At 39.3% G+C, this 16,972-nt stretch overlaps 1 protein-coding gene across 3 annotated transcripts in view; it reads left to right on the forward strand.

The window, feature by feature from the left end:
• The window catches only part of MSH2 (mutS homolog 2), a 56,026-nt gene that overhangs the window by 26,714 nt on the left and 12,340 nt on the right, over positions 1 to 16,972 (forward strand). For all 3 annotated transcript variants that reach the window (XM_059835803.1, XM_059835802.1, XM_059835804.1), the window contains 4 exons: positions 1,397 to 1,596; positions 6,820 to 6,929; positions 13,175 to 13,298; positions 14,370 to 14,520. In XM_059835803.1, the coding sequence (XP_059691786.1) occupies positions 1,397 to 1,596; positions 6,820 to 6,929; positions 13,175 to 13,298; positions 14,370 to 14,520 (585 nt within the window). The remainder of the gene's footprint in view (positions 1 to 1,396; positions 1,597 to 6,819; positions 6,930 to 13,174; positions 13,299 to 14,369; positions 14,521 to 16,972) is intronic.

The raw sequence follows: 16,972 nt of genomic DNA on the forward strand, positions 1-16,972 counted from the left end.
CTTGAGTGAAGATGAGGAGGCCCCAGACAAGGCTTCTTACACCTCTTTCTTACACAACTCTTCACAATGGTCTTTGCTGGTAAGATTTGCCTGCAGGAATCCCAAGTGCCTGAAACCAGTGGCAAAGTCTGGAGCAAAGAAGGCACAACCTCGTTAGAGGAGGATCAGGTTAGCAAACGTTTAAACAAATTGGACACACACAAGTCTGTGGGACCCAGGAAATACACCCACAAGTGCTGAGGTGGTTGGCCAGAGTCATTGTGGGACAATCTTGATTGTCTCAGAAGGGTCATTCATGATGGTTGGAGGAGGCTTCTGAAGATAGGAGTGACATTTGCACTCTTCCAGTTCTCAGGAAGGGCAAAGAGGACTATGCAGGGAACTACAGATTGGTCAGCCTGATCTTCATCCTTGGGAAGGTGATTGAGCAAATAATCCTTCAAAGCATTGCTAAACGTACTAAGGGCAGGGTGGTGATTGGAAGTAGTTGACATGGATTTACGAAGGGCAAATCATGCTGGACCAACCTGATAGATGCCTACAACAAAATAACTAGGTTATTGGATAAGGGGAGAGCAGTGAATATTGTTTATGTTGACGTCAGCTTTTGTCACTGTCTCCCGTTACATCTGATGAAGTATGGACTAGATAAGTAGAGAGTGTGGTGGACTGAAAACTAACTGAACTGTCAGGTTCAAAGGATTGTGACTGGGGGCATGAAGTCTAGCTGGAGGCCAGTCAGTAGTGGTGTATCCCAGGAGTTGATACTGGGGCCATCCTTGGAGATACCCAAAACGTGACTGGACGCAATCCTGGGCAGCTGGCTCCAGCTGATCCTACTTTTGAGCAAAGGGGTTGGAGTAGTCAGTGTCCAGAGGTGCCTTCCAACCTCAAGGATTCTGATTCTGTGATCCAGGGTTGCACAGCTGCACAGTGTGAATGTTGGCCTTGACCACAGGCAGCTAAACTCTGCCAAGAGTGGTTTTTTCCTACAGTGTGGGTTTTTCCTACTTAATATCTGTTCTTTCATAGACTACTGGATGACTTTTTTTATGGCGCAGTGAAAGGATTAATCTCAAAGTAGATTCTAAGCTTTGACATACCTACAGACAGTGTTGGCATTTGCGCTTGAAACAGTTTCACTCCAATATTGTTCTTTAGATACCCCAACTGTTAAAAACCACAGAAGCATGACACAGGCTAAATATCCTTGCTTTCTCAGCTCATGCATTGTCCTAGTTTCATTTGTTCTTTTATCAGGAAAGTTGGCTGATGGATACAGCCGTAGAGAAAGGATAGACAGAAAATGCCAGATAAATGTTTTCATTCTAATTAGTGACATGAAGGTATTACATACAGACCATGCTGTGCTAATCATTGTTATGAACTTATTTAGGTTGAATTTGGTTGAAGCTTTTGTGGTGGATCCAGAACTACGTCAGTGCCTTCAAGAAGATCTCTTACGTCGCTTCCCAGATCTTAACCGGCTGGCAAAGAAGTTTCAGAGACAAGCAGCAAACTTACAGGACTGTTACCGAATGTATCAGGCTATTAATCAACTGCCTAATGTTGTACAAGCACTAGAAAAACATGAAGGTAATGCTACCCCTGTCTATTTTCAATGTTTTATAATACACTGATGATGCAAAGAAATAGTGCGTACATTTCCAAAGATTTTTCCTGTGTACTTTTGTTGCAGGAATAGAGCTTAAAGATGTTTGAATTTGAAATGAGCTGAAATTCTGAAATGCCGATCAGATTCCTAAAAACAAACACAGCCAAATCTTTAAATGAAAAAGTATTCCAATTAGTGTGTAGCTGAAATACTTGAACTGTTGGGTGGTGGTCTGGTAATCTTTGACATCGACTTCTCTCTTAAGAATTCTTGACCGATTGTGTGTGTATTACGATCTTAGCATCGATCTGTACGGAGATACCATTCGTACAATATTGTTGTGTTCCTTTTGAAGACACCTTGCACTTTGGATTGTAATTAAACACAAAAAAACCAGTTTAAGCATTATTGGTATAATTTGAATAGCGATTTTTTTTTAATTGTAATGTTCCTGTATTTGATAAGAGTAATGTGGCAGGGTTTCTTCTGATCTTCATTAGTAGGAAGCTCAAAGCTATGACAAGCAAGTCTAGAAAATACAAAGGTTGCTATTTCTTTTCTTTTTCTATGTGTGAGCAAGAAAATGCAGAATAAGATTAGTGTCAGCATAACGGGGGTGTGTGTGTGTGTGATTCAATACAGCACTAGCAGTCCTAGCCTGTCAGAAAGCATATTTTTGTAGAAGCCCATTAATTTGTTTGAAAATTTCTTTGCATGAAGCAAGCACCAAAGCCTTAAATAATTTTTGATATGGTACGATTACAAAAATTTCTTTCCTGTATTTGAGTAGACAGTAATATTACCCAGTATCTTATAGTTTTTCTGTACTATAGTTTTATGGCTTCAAGTAATGAAACTTACCTTCTAAAACATTATTCTTAAAATAAATTAATTTTTGGTTGCTGGCTGTGTTATTTCCAAAAGCAGTTAAGATCTAAAACTGGGAAGGAACTGGCAGATACTACTTATTTTTTAAAGAGCTATGCCACGCTTTAGCTGCCTCAGTCGTGTCCCTTTGGCTTTTCCAAACAGACTCCGCTTGTTTTTGCCCTGGCTTGGACCTCTTGGATTTCCATCTTAAACGGAGGTATTAGTTCAAAATGCTTGCTTCCTATCTTTACTTCTTTTTCTGTTAGTTGTCATTTCCATCAACAGAGTTTCTCTGTCATAGCATTGGGATAGGAAAACAATTCCATTTTTAGAAGTTTTGAGGCGCAAGCTGTGTGAGGCGAACTGCTAAGCTCACCATATGGAAAAATTAATAGGCTGCAAAAGGTTCTTGCTGTTTTACACGTGAATCAGTCGGCCTTAGTAGGGCATTCATCAGCAGTATATCTAAGATAATTTAAAATAGATGAAATGTGTTATTTTTATCTTTCTTTGTACTTGTAGGTCCTTGTTTAAAGTACAAGAACGGTCTGGTAACTTTGAACATATGTGACGGATTCAGACTGGATCTGTTAATTTTCCTTTTTAAGACTGTACAAAATCTTTTAACTCATCAAGAGATGGAAAGTCAGAAAGATTCTTGACAATTCTGAGTATCTGCCGGTTTCAGAACTTTCTTTTCTTGTGAATGGCTATGGGGAGATAGAGCAACTACACCATGAAGTGATCAGCAGCGATGCCTTTCCCTCAGTATGAAGCATTGCTTTCTTGACATGCTTGTTTTTATGGATGATGAAAGCTGAGGAGGGGCGTAATGAGAGAAGATGCCTTTTTATTAATATTTTAGATGTAAGAAGCCTGCTTAAGATGGGAAAGAACTCAGTCATCAAATCATTTTGCTATTGCTAGCAAAAGGGAGCAGTTGTTCATGACTGAAATTGCTGGGGTACTTAAAACATCTCTGTCTTCAAGAAGCTGCTGAAGCATCTTCATTCCCATCTCAAGACTGCCACTCTTTATTTTTAGCGTGTAAATATGCAGGATATAGGAATTGTATGCTGAGTTCCAGGTGTATTTTTACCATATTTTATACAGTGGCTTGAATACCCCCTTACTGCTTTTGGAAATGCCTCTTACTGCGTGTTCCGGTACCGTTTTTCCCATGACTGTTGCACTGGTGTGTTATACCCACGTTGTGATCGAACTTGGCTGTTTCCCGTCCTTTGTCATTTCCAGCTCATTATTCCCCTACTCATAGTGGAAATTTGTTTATCTATCAATGCATCATCTTTCTTACTGTTAAATTTTACTTCATTTCTATTAGCCCAGTTTTCAAGGTCAGTTAGTTATGTTCCTGATTTACTTTGTTCCAATTTCCTCTACTGTTATCTTCCACATTGTATATATTAGTGAATTTTATAAGCAGCCTTCTTTTGTGCAGTAATACCATTAATTCACACATCTTAAGAAGAGAAATGCTTGTATGAGCCCTGGAGGAACTGTATTGCTTATGTCCTTCCAGCTCATTCATCTTTTGCAAGTTGGTGATGTCCTCTCTCTCTGCCTTCTCATCATTGTATTAATCATGAATCTTGCATCTTAGCATCCTATGTGACACAGTATTGAATGCTTTAGAAGAGCCCAGATTAGGTCTACAGGTTTCCCTTTGTCTTAGGCAGTCAGTTATCTCAGACAGACATTGCGCTATACAGGTATGATCCGCTTCTAGTAAACCCGTACTATGTTTTATCCCAGTTTCCATTTTGCGCTTTGTTTCTTCCTCATCATTTTTTCCAAGACCTTTTGTCCCATCGAAATGGCTGGTTTAAGCGCATTAGTCGTCAAGATTTGTCTGTTTTCCCGTGATAGAATAGTGTCAGTTTTCATACTTGGGTTTGCTGCCCAACTAACTACATAAATGTTTCAAGTTTCAAACTTAGTGCTTGATTTTAATTTCTATACAACATTTTAAACCGTATTAATAGTAAAGTCTTTAATGCATGTAATAATTTACTTACTGAAACACAGATAAGTGTTTATGGTTTAAATTAAACACTGTACCTGGGAGCAGATAGGCTTTGTGATCAATATGCATCTCTGCTTTTGACTGTACATAGGTCTATTACTCTTTCTCTCAATGGCTAGATTACGTGCTAATAATGTTGAGTAGGTGCAAAAGTGTTTCGTTTTTTTTTTTTTTTACCGTGCATCTTTTATATGACTTTGTGAATGCAGGTGCAAGAGAGGTTGGAGTTTAATTTAGAATTTTTCAATGGTGTTTCTTGCTCGTATTCTCTTAATGCCAAGTGTTATGCTTTTAAGAAAAGCACACACATACAACTTCTTATAAATCCTCAGTATTCACTGACTCCACTATTTTACTTCCTTCAAGTGTTGGATACTGAATATGAAGTTGGATTGAAAGTGTAAATCAATTTTGCAATGTATCAGTTTGAACCTATCATAAATATATATAAATACATTAGTATTTCATTTAATAAATTAATATTTTCTAAATTTTGAATGTGACATCTTCCTACAGTGTCTGAAGATGTACTCTTCAAACTTAGATAATTAAATGGTATCATGAAACTTTCCTACTTACTCCTTTCAAGAAAAGACATAATCGCTACCTTATGTTCAAGCAGAATCATTTTTCATTAATTCAAGAATAGTGAAGATCACTTCATTGTGTGTGCCATGCACTCTGTCAGCTGGTGCACAGGGAACTGCCAAGTCCACTCTGAAGAATGGCCATGAAACTTCTTTTCTGCTCTTCAGTCTCTGCCTTCTTTACTGCCTCCTTTTATTTTCTAGGTTGGTTTAGATGTGTCTTCTTACGGGGGGGGGAGAAAAAGAATGTGACAGCGAGCCAGAGATTTGGAATAAAAAGCAAACTGTACTTTCTTTCAGATCTCTCTTAGTTTTGAAGATTTTTAGTCCGCAGAAGACTCCGTTTTTACAAGTTTAAAAATCTCTCAATAACATGTAATTTTTTTTCCTCTATTAATAGATACTAATCAATTAAGAGCTTTAACTGTAAAAGCCTGGGGGAGTGGGGAAGCAAAAAGGCACAGAAGAAAAAGGAAACAAACCAACCTTTTTCTTTCTGCTTGAGTTACACTGCTGAGAGAGAAGAGAGATTCCCTTGGGTAATCATGTCCTCACTGTGTGACTTCTATAAATTTGTATGGAATTTTTTCTTAGGAAAGTTTAGGACTTTTTCTCTAGTCTGGTAAGAAATTGGGAGGCGCTGGAGTAGCCAGAGCTTAATTCTGTGTTTCTCTGTTAATGTGCAAAGCCTTGCCTGGAAACATTGGATGCAAATGTCTTAATTCTGCACATAATCCAACGACTATAAGCTCATGGTATTGGATTCTTTTTGAGGCATTTTGTGTAAATCATATAGTCAATAACGCCAATCTTTATGTGATTAAATGATACCTTGCAGTGGCTGCAAAGATGTAAACATTCATTTACTGACAGAGCGTTTTCACAGCTGGCTGCTGGATAGGTGCTTATTTGTAGGCCTGAAGAAAATACATCTTTCACAAAATTGCCAATATCTGTGCATGCTACGTTAACTGTGAATTGCTTTTTGCATTCGATGCGTGCAGTGTTCTATGGACTTCCAACCAATATGTGTGCTATGCAGTTATACTTGGTGCTGCAGAGTATCTGTACTAACAAAATACATTGGAAAAGACTCATTTAATTTTGATGACTTTCTATTTAGTGGAAATGTCAGTGACTATAAAGATCTGGTTAGAGTAGATGGTCTTTTTTTTTAAGGAAAACAGAACGGAAAACCATACACCTCTATTTCTATTCATGTCCAAATTGTAACTTACCAAGTATTCCCAATTTTCGGTAATTTTGAATTAAGAAAAATTAAAACCTCTGAGTCTGGATGATGAGACTTCCACTTTCTGTCTTTAAAATTGATTGCAGTAGAATACAGCAATGAAATGGCTTTTTACTAAAGCCATTTCAACTTTCTATGTGCAAAAGTAGGTAAAGTTCAGACAGCAGGTTTGCTTTCAAACTGTTGTTTGTCGGTAGTTTTACTCATAGTGGAAGGGAATTAATACCACCAGATATGAACAAAGATGACAGAATAGGTCCAAGCTTAATCAGAACATAAATTGGGTAATGCCAATTTTAGAAAAAGGTATGTATGTGTCAGTGAAATAATTATAAGAAATCTTAATAAAAATTAACCGGCTATATAGTTGTGCTGTTTATCTCAGGTAAGTGATTTCTGGTAAAGTTGTGGGGTTTTGTGAATGATAATTTTTCTTGTTTGTTCTTAACAGGAGCTCACCAGATGTTGTTGCTGGCAGTGTTTATAACACCTCTTAATGATATCTACTCTGACTTCTCAAAGTTTCTGGAGATGATAGAAACAACATTAGACATGGATAAGGTATGGGCTGGTGTGTGGGAGGGGGTTTATTTAGCAATTAAAGTTTCTTATTGAACTTTGCAATCTGCTCTACAGTCACTGAATTTAATTGATCATCTATATTAAGTAGTTAGTGATAGTTTATCTGTGGAATATATGAAGACTGTTATTAGTATAGCAGTTGAATATCAAGAAATTATCTAGCTAATGAAAAAATGCTTTGGGTACATGGATGCTGTGGACCTGAAACTATTTTCAAAAAACCTCATCAGTATTAAAAGTGGGGAAGTTCTTTTGTCACTTTTTTGCTTCTTCGTATTTTCAAAGTTACTGTGATACGTCTCAAATCTAGAATGTAGCCAGAATATGTTTATTACATATATCTCTGCTGCTGTAAAGTTCATTAGGCTTGGTTCTGTTTTGTGGGATTAAGTCTTTCATAACTAACCGTTTGCCTCTCTGAAAAGTGATTCACCTAGGTATGAAGACTGACTTCACTTTCCAGTGTAAAGACATTTCTCACTAGAGAGAAAGCTATTACAATTATCTTAGCCTTCCATCTACGCTTGCTTATAAAATATTACTGATGATAGGACTATGCCTGCAGGGAAAAACTGGCATTTTTTTTTTACAGAGGCAAATCTGGCCAAAGAAAGCTGGAAGGAACATTCCTGTTCCTTAAATCTGTAACGGAAAGGAGAAGGGATGAGTATAGAAAGGGATTTATCATTGTTTAAGGCAAAAACGTGAACTGTTGCTTAACTGGGTGAAACAATGCCGGGGTTTTTAGTGAGTTTTGTACATCATTTTTTCCCATTGTATTTGTTAGAGAATTGGTGAGACACATTTTGAAATGTACGTGCTTGGTTAGAAACGTATCTCATGTTCCTTTCTCGATAAGATGTTTCAGTCATTTTGGAAGACTTGGGAGGCTTTTAGGATTGTCGTGAGTGTCGATCTCAGCTGACTGTAAAAGTATGAGATCTCCCTAACCATGTGCCAGGCATGGTAGTAAGGGCAAGGCGCTGAACTCGTGAAAACAGCAGTGGCTTTAAAATTTTGAACACGCACATTTTTCTCCAAAGGCAGAAGCACCGCTTTTTATCTCTTTGTATTGTGTATGCATTTGTCAACTGCATTTTACTGTTTAAGGAAAGACTGATTGATTGATGTGTTGCTGTAATTTGTGGTATATGCTAATGAAGAAATTTATAGCTTTATACTAGTTACAGACCATCTGTTGATGCAGTTTGTATGCCCTGGGACTCTGGTTTCTTTAAAACTAACAGCTGTTCTAAGCCTTCACCCTTCATAGTCCAGCTCTTCAAATTTCTTTTCAGCTTCTACTTGAAAAATGTTTTGTTGTCCTTCTAAACAGAATAACAAGTCAGTTATTTTTAAACAAGTCCCATAGAATCCGGTGTCTCAGATTTGGTTTTTTTCCCCTTCAGGATACTGGAAAATGGCCATAGATAAGCCAACACTGGTTTTACCAGAAGAACAAACCTTGTCCGTATGAATGTTAAAGCTTGAACTTTGACTTGAAATTCCTCTTGGATTTTTAGGGAGTTCAAACAAAATACTCGGCTCTAATCTGAGTGTGACTGAAGGACAGGTTGTCATAGCAACTAAATTATGTCAATAATCCATTCTCATATAAAAAGAAACATCTAAGTTCAAAAAGTGTGGGACGTGGTTATTCATTTACCTAGCTGTAATAAAAGTTGAGAAGCTGTCACTTCCATTCCTGTCTTTCACAGATTCATAAGGGGCCTTCGAAAAACTATCTACTCCAACCTCCTCCTCCAGTCAGGGCAACTTCAAAGTTCGTTAGCGCTTTCGGTAGGTAGGATTTTGGGTTGAGGATTAAGAGCGCAGCCCTTTACAGAAGGACTTGTTTTTCAGATGAGCTAGCCAGCTCACCACCGTCCCAGAGCCTGCAAATTATTTGCTGTCACCTCATTCATTTGAGCACCCCTTGGAAATGTGACTCACTTGGGTCTTGTTTTGTGCAAGTAAACATATGCAGGTATGAAAGTGTTGTCAATGCTGTGATGTTAGTCTGCTACTTACCACATCAAGTATTTTTTACTTTGAACATTCATTTCAGAGTAGCTCTGAGCAAAAACTTACACTGAAAAAAGTGCAGTGTGTTTAGTAGAAGAACAGGGAATGTCTAGCTGCTTGTTATCCATATTCTGTTAAGGGACTTGTTTTCCATATAATCCTTTGCATGACTCTTGCCATTAAAAGGTTATATATAAGAGTGTTCAGACCAATCTGTTGCACATCTGTTGCATTCCTTAAACATTTGTATTTAATGTAATTTAGACTTAAGTGTATTTCAGCAATCAGTATATCGGTGAAATATCACAATGATGAGGAGTATTTTTATTCTGCTTTGTTGGACAGACGAGAGGGGAGGGAGTTGGGTTTGCTGGTATTTCATTCCATTTTTCTGGTGAGGTGTAGCCTTTCTGGACCATAACTGATGGTAGATTCATTAGGTACAAAGCACCAAGAACTCAAATACCACATTCCTGTTAATGCTTGTCCTGCCAGGTTGTTGGCCATGTTCACACTGAGGGCTGTGGAAGAGAAAAGCAAAAGTTTGCTTTAAGTGACTTACCTAATTACATCTGAGGTAACTGCTTGAGAAGAATATTAGAGTGTGATATCACAGAATCACTAAGGTTGGAAAAGACCTGTAAGACCATCAAGTCCAACCATCAACCAGCCAACCCCACCATGCCCATTAAACCATGTCCCACAATGCCACATCCGCACGTTCCTTGAACACCTCCAGGGATGGTGACTCCACCACCTCCCTGGGCAGTTTATTCCAGTGTCTCACCACTCTCTCAGTAAAGAAATTTTTCCTAATATCCAGCCTGAACCTCCCCTGGTGCAACTTGAGGCCATTTCCTCTTGTCCTGTCACTCGTCACTTGGGAGAAGAGACCAACACCCACCTCACCACAACCCCCTTTCAGGTAGTTGTAGAGAGCGATGAGGTCTCCCCTCAGCCCCCTCTTCTCCAGACTGAACAACCCCAGCTCCCTCAGCCGCTCCTCATCAGACTTGTGCTCCAGACCCCTCACCAGCTTCGTCGCCCTTCTCTGGACACGCTCCAGCACCTCAGTGTCCTTCTTGGAGTGAGGGGCCCAAAACTGAACACAGGATTCGAGGTGCGGCCTCACCAGCGCTGAGTACAGGGGCACGATCACCTCCCTGCTCCTGATGGCCACACTGTTTCTGATAGAGGCCAGGATGGCGTTGGCCTTCTTGGCCACCTGGGCACACTGCTGGCTCATCTTCAGCCGGCTGTCAATATATACATATATAATATCTAGAATAAATATATGTATATAAAAATATATATAGTTGTGGGTGCCTGATGCTTTTATATATTAATTAGTAGCGCAAGTTTTTAGTATTTTTTTAGTAAACCACAATCGTTTTACTTCCTTAGCAGTTTAGCTGTACTTTTAATTTTAAAATATTTTCGATTCACTTGATCACACTTGGCTTTCACTTGGAGAGCGTGGTCAGATGGAGCAGCTCTGTTTGTCGCCTGCTAAGGGTTACTTCATGAGCCCTGAATGAGGAAGGAGCTGCCTTGTAATATTTGGGGTGGGCAATGCAATATATTAGAAGCTGTCTTCAAACCTGCATCTTACACATTTTTAAATTCAGCTTTTCAGGCTGAGGTGATGGGATATAGGCTGCTAGATGTCCTAAAGACTTGGTATCTACACATGGAGAAGCCACCGGGCACTTACCTGGGGCTGGAGTGCGTGGTCTTCTGCGAACCAGTTCTTCAACTGCTGCAGTCCCTAACTCAGACTATTAACGTAAACGGAAGCTGGAGTAATTTTACTTTAATGCTGCTGTCCCGAAGCCTCACAGCAGTTTAGGATTTATTTCTTGCACACTACCAGCCTCTGGGTTCATTTGTCATCACAGGTCCGTTGGAGCTGTAATGGAATTGGCAAGAAGCACATGAAAACTAACTCCATCCCCATGACCGCTGGACTGAGCGGTGGGTGAGGCAGTAACATAGCTTTTTCGCACATTATAAGCTCTAGCCCCACGTGGATCTTTGCTTGCAGTGAAATGAAGGCTTGCCTGCAGCCAGGAGGCCCTGAAGGGTGGAAGTGCAGGGCACGGCTTCGGTTCTGGTCAGCCTCTCTGACATGGCAGCCTGGGCGAAGGCTGGAACCGACAGCCAGACTGGGTGCTCTGCTGGGGCTGTCGGACTGTTACGGATCCTTGGGAATGTCACCTTCCTTCTCCTGAGGTTTTGGGATATCTGCAGTTTATTCCAGGCTCCAAATCATTCTTTGAAGCTGTGAAATAAAATTTTCACTTGACTGTCAACCTTGGTTGTCTCATGAAGCCGGCTGTGACAAGGGCTGGCGTGTGTGGCGTTTGCATCCCGGTCTTTCCAGGTTCTGTTTCAGATCCAGGATCTGCCCTGCAAAACCAGGAATGGTCTTTTTTTGCTGTATGCTCTGTCATAAGTGTTCATTGCTGTTCTTTTGGCAGAATTATTAAGGGAATGGGAGGAACAGGCTTATCAACAGGGACATAACAGGGAATGAATTTGTTCATACCCCTTTCTTAACGCCTCCAAGTTTCAAGATGGTCCTCTAAAATCTCATGATCCTTTATTTTGTGGAGTCTGCATCTCTGGTTAAGCAACTGGAGAACTTTGCCGCTGCAGTGTGTTTGCACACAACACAACTGGAACCAAAACAGCAGGCTGAGTGTCATGCCTTGCAGTGCTGGTAATTGCACAGAGAAAATAAGCACCAATGGTTCTGGTTTTCCATGATGCAACTTCTGTGGAAGATCAAATTATCTGTTGGGAGAAGATCAGAATAAAGTAGCAATCCTTTGAATATACAGTATGCTATGCAGATTCTTCATATGATAACTTACTTGTCCCCCCCCTTCCAAATTCAAAATGTATAAGCCCCGTGGCTTTCATCTCCAGATTGCATTCCCAGGTCTTTCATCCAAGTTGCTGCAAAACCTGGGTGTCTTCAGTCTGATGCTTTTTATTTTTTTGTTTTGATGAACTGCAGATTCGAAGTGCTTCTTGCGCTTAGTAGAACAAGATGTGTGTGGTGGTTCTTGCAGTTATAGTTCCTCTTACTCAGTGCTTTCTAGAGTGATACTTTTATTGTCTGGGAAGGAGTAAAGGAACTGTGAACCTCCCTTTCCTCTTCTCCTTCCTTCTCTTGCTAACATACCTTTGGTTAAAAGTGAAATTGTATGTAAACCACCGTCTTGTTTCAGTGTGTTTTGCGAAGTATTTGCAGCTGCTTTGTGTACAACTTTGCAGGTAATTCCCAGCAAGGGGAAGCTTCATGAAAGTGTTGTTTTGGTTGGGGATTTTTAACTTAATTAGATTTAATATATTACTAGAATGAAAGCCAGTGCTTAGTTTCCATATATTATTTTCCATATATTATATTTCCATATAATATTTTGTTGTTTATAAAAGTTTCCATCTTACAAATTGAGTTTCTTTTATTTAGCAGTTACAAGTTGTGCTTATGAATTAAACTTGAGGCTTCTAAGGTCATCGGGAGCACCCACCTGGCAGTGGAAGCATGGGGAAGACAGAGGAAAAAGATGAGATACAACTTACTTCGTCTGTGCCTCTGAAAATGTTTAGCTTGGAAGGAAATGTGTATGCTTTTCAACTCAAAATAATTGGGTTGAAATTGGGTAGGATTTTTGGTGATATTATGTAGGTTCCTTCTGTAACCTCTTGAATGAGTTTTGGGCAGGAATTACTGTTCCAGAAGCTTCTATTTCCAAAGACGCCTTGTTTTGAAAAGCCCCATCCTTTTATACCCTGTCTTGATTAGCTGCCTAAGTCCAGGCTAGCACACAGATTATGTACATAACAGTTTCATTTCCTCTGACTTCCCTTTTCTTCCTGCCTACTGCTAAGTTATTTGTATGCAAATAAATGTGCATATGACTCCATTTCAAAGTCAAGGAGTTTGTTAAATTGGTATATTTTGCTTGTCTAAAGTACAGTATTTAAGAAAACAAGTGTTTGAGATGTATTTGACTTGTAATTGAATCAGACACCAATTATCACAAACAGTATTGCATTACAAAATTGTGGATAAAATAAATGGAATAAATGATTAAGTAAATTCATTTCACCGTGTATGTTCAGGGAGGTGATTTTTTTCTTTTTACTGCCTACGTTCATATGAATTTTTTCTTGTTATTTTTCCCTAGGTGGAGAATCATGAATTTCTTGTCAAGGCTTCTTTTGATCCTAATTTGACAGAATTAAGAGAGAAGATGAATGAACTGGAAGAAAAAATGCAATCCTTTTTAAAGAGCGCAGCCAAAGAACTAGGTAGGGTATGAAACTGCCTTTGATTCTTACTTCCTTTGTAAAATGTTTTGAGATTAACTGATGAAAATTGGTATAGAGGAGTTAAGGGATGTTTGTATTATTTTATTACTAGTATGGGGTGACTTCAGTTTTCACAGTACAATCTGTTGAAAACTGAGTGATTTTTGGTTTATAACTTGGCCTTTTTTTTTTTAAGGATGGCATTCCAGAATATTTCAGAAATTATCATGTAGTTGCAAGATACTGCAGAATTAATTTTGTAGAACTGTAACTCATCTAACTCTTGGCTAAGCCTAGTCCTATTTTTACATCCTTTGAGAACGTGCATTGAAACTTCCCCCCCGCCCCATGCATTCTCCTGAGCGTTCATTCAGGACATGATAGTTTTCTTTTGAAGTTTTTTGCAAAATGTAATGTGTAAGCAAATGAGGCATTTAAAGAATTGATTATCCTATGCAAAAAATTCCATGTGCAACTGATGAATCAGACATTCAAAGAGCAACTTAAAAAAAAAAAAAGTAATCAATTTTTAATGCAAATATGGCAAGGAAAACTGGCAACACCATAGTTATTTTAGGTTACACCTTTAAGGGCTTGCATATTTTTTAGTCTTGATTTTTTTAGTATAAACAAGATACCTGGATGAAAAGAAGGCAAGACAAGATTCTGTAGGGAGGGAATGAGAAATCTTACCAGCAGAAGTATGCGTTAGTAAAAGGATCACAAGACTACAGGTGCTGTGCTTACAGCAGCAATATAGAATGTCTTTGCAGCGTGCTATGAACGTTTTTCACATTTCTGGAGAATATGTAGCAATACAATAATCGTGAACCTGATTTGAGTATGCAGTTTGAGAACGTATCAAAGTAAGAGCAGAGAATGAATCAGTAAACCTCTGTTAGGTCTGGGTATTTCTCATACCTGTACAGAACCAAAGCAAGTATATTGAATAGCGTATCTAAGAGAGGCTACATCATATAAACTGGGGATTAGCAAGCAGGGATAGCACAGCCGCAGGATTTTTGATAATACAGTTGTTTTCTTTTTTTCTTTCTTTTTTTAATCTAAAAGGTTTGGAAGCTGGCAAGAGTATCAAACTGGAGACAAATTCACAGTTCGGACATCACTTTCGAATAACTTGCAAGGAGGAAAAAGTTCTCCGTAACAATTCAAAATATGGAATAGTTGATACACAGAAGAATGGTGTGAAATTTACTAACAGGTATGAGAGCATCTTGGTAGTTTTTCAAGCCTGTTGTGGAAGAAACAAAACTGTTCCTTTCTTTATAATCATGCCGATAAACTGGTTTCCCTACATCTTGAACGGCTGAGTTTTCACCTTTTTAATTGGCTCACAGATTGAGATATTGAGCAAGTCTGGCACGAGGCAGGAGTGGACATACAGTTTCTGTTAAAAGCTGCATTCCCCGTTAACTTTGCCAACTGTTAGCTATTTTTGGTCCTTTGACTTGGGCTAATTTCTCTGTTTTAGCTGCAGCTAGTAGCATAATTGCATTCACCATGTTTATACAGACACTTTCATAAGCTGCAATAGGAAAAGAGCTGTTTATGTTTATCACTAAATATCCCATGCAGCAGTTTTGTTGGTGATGACCTTTTTTTTTTTTTGTTCCAAATCACACTGTAATTTCTGTTGGTCCTATATATTAGACTTTGATTCTGTGGCTCTATAGATTAAGCTGTTTAAAAATTTCAGTCTTCAGGCTAATTTGGATAGATGCTGTTTCAGTGTCTCCTTGTCTGGACAGCAGTTCTGTCACGGGTCAGCCAAGCAAAAAGTCTATACTTTTTGTTGAATTTTTAGTTCTTCTAGAGCGTTTTAGAAAGAGCAAGAGCTACCCCGGTCATCAGATGTCTCTCTCCTGTACTTCATTATTTTTACACAGAGCAAGCAAAGTAGAAAGTTGCATATGCAGAATCAGGTAATAACTTAGGTTGAAGGTGATCTCTTGAGGTTAACTGGTCTAACCCCTCACTCAAAGCAGAGACACCTCGGTAATTAGATCCTATCTCAAAGTCAGATGAGGTAGCTCAAGGCTTTGCCCAGGTGCCCATCTGCCAAGCATCCTTCACAACCAGGTGGGACACAAATTACAGTGCTGAACCACTCTTTGTGAAAATTTTCCTAATCAGATCTAATGAGAATTTTCCTTGCAGAAGCTTGGGTTTTTAGTATCTCGTTCTTTTGCTGTGCACCTCCAAGAAGAGTCTGATGCCTCTCCCTTCCAGGCTGACTTCAGATTCTCTCAGCCTGTCCTTGTATGCCATGTGCTCCAGCTCCAAATCTTTGTAGTGGCCATCTGCTCCAGGTTCGATATTTCCAGTTTTGTCTTCCCAGTGTAAGAGAGACAGCATTGCAGATGTGGTCTCACGAGTGCTGAATAGAGAAGAATTGCTTCCTTCGGCATGCTGGCTACGCTCTTGCTAGCGCGGCCAGTATGGGCTTGGCCTTCTCCGCCTCAGGCGCACACTGCTGGCCCGTGTTCAGCTTCTTGTCCACCGGGTCCCCCAACTCTTCTATGAATAGCTGTTTTATAGCCGTTTGGATGCCAGTCTGTACTGTTGCATGGATTTATTTCATCCCAGGTGCAGGACTTTTTATTTGCCTGTGTTGAAATTCTTGTCCACTTATTTCTGTAGTCTGTAGATATCCCAGTGCACGGCAGCCCTGTCCTCCAGCGGACTGACAGCTCCCCTTGATGTGGTATTGTTTACACCATTGCTGAGAGTGCATTTGAGAGTGCATTCAGGTCGTTAATCAAGGTGTAAATAGTATCAGCCCCAGTTATCAACCCTAAGAAATGCCGCTAATAATCAGCCGCTAATTGGACTTCAACCTCCTGACACGTTCCTCTTTGTCTGGCAGTGGCAGGTCCAGGAGAAAACTAGTCTTTAAGTCTCCTGCATGTGTTTTATGTGGAAGGGTAAAAATAGCAGAGATTAATACATCATACAGTCTGTTCAGACAAACCATGCTGCGATGTATAACGGTTCCTGCTGGAGTTAGCATCAGAGAAGTGAGTTTATTGAGATCTTTATTGACAGACATGTACGAGGAGCACTGTCTACAGGGCAAGGTTGGTTTCAAGCCAGTGCTGTTACTAATAGTGACTATTTCTTTTAATCACTCGCTTTCATAGTAATAAATCCTCTGCTTTGAAACAGAGGGCAAACGTATTGGTTCACGCCAACCAATATGTTGGTGTATTTCACACCAATTTGCTTAAATGAACAAAGTGGAAACCTTAATTGCATTTTGTTTTAACATTTCCTCGGGAGATTTCTTCCAAAACGTCCCTGAAACTTAAAACAGCTTTTTTTTTTTTTTTCTTTTTGTTCTAAACATGTTATGAATCTAAATGTAATGATGAAGTTGGGCTTTTCTGTAACTGAGAAGATGGTACTTAGAACCTCTACTGTGTCATCTGTTACCTTCCTTTAGGGAAGGAGCCCATGGATCACTAATAAAACAGACTTCTCTGTGCTTAGTTAAGTGATAGTTGCTTCTGTAGATGTACTAGAAGCACAAGGCTGACTTTTGCTTATAGTGTGGGTGCAATACTTGGGTGTGTTTCATATTCAGCCCTGCAGACTCTGCTCTGTGTTCGGAAGCGAGCTTGAGAAGAATAAACACTTGTTTAAAGTCTCTCTTG

This window comes from Gavia stellata, chromosome 2, assembly GCF_030936135.1.
Source record: "Gavia stellata isolate bGavSte3 chromosome 2, bGavSte3.hap2, whole genome shotgun sequence".
NCBI classification, from domain to species: domain Eukaryota; kingdom Metazoa; phylum Chordata; class Aves; order Gaviiformes; family Gaviidae; genus Gavia; species Gavia stellata.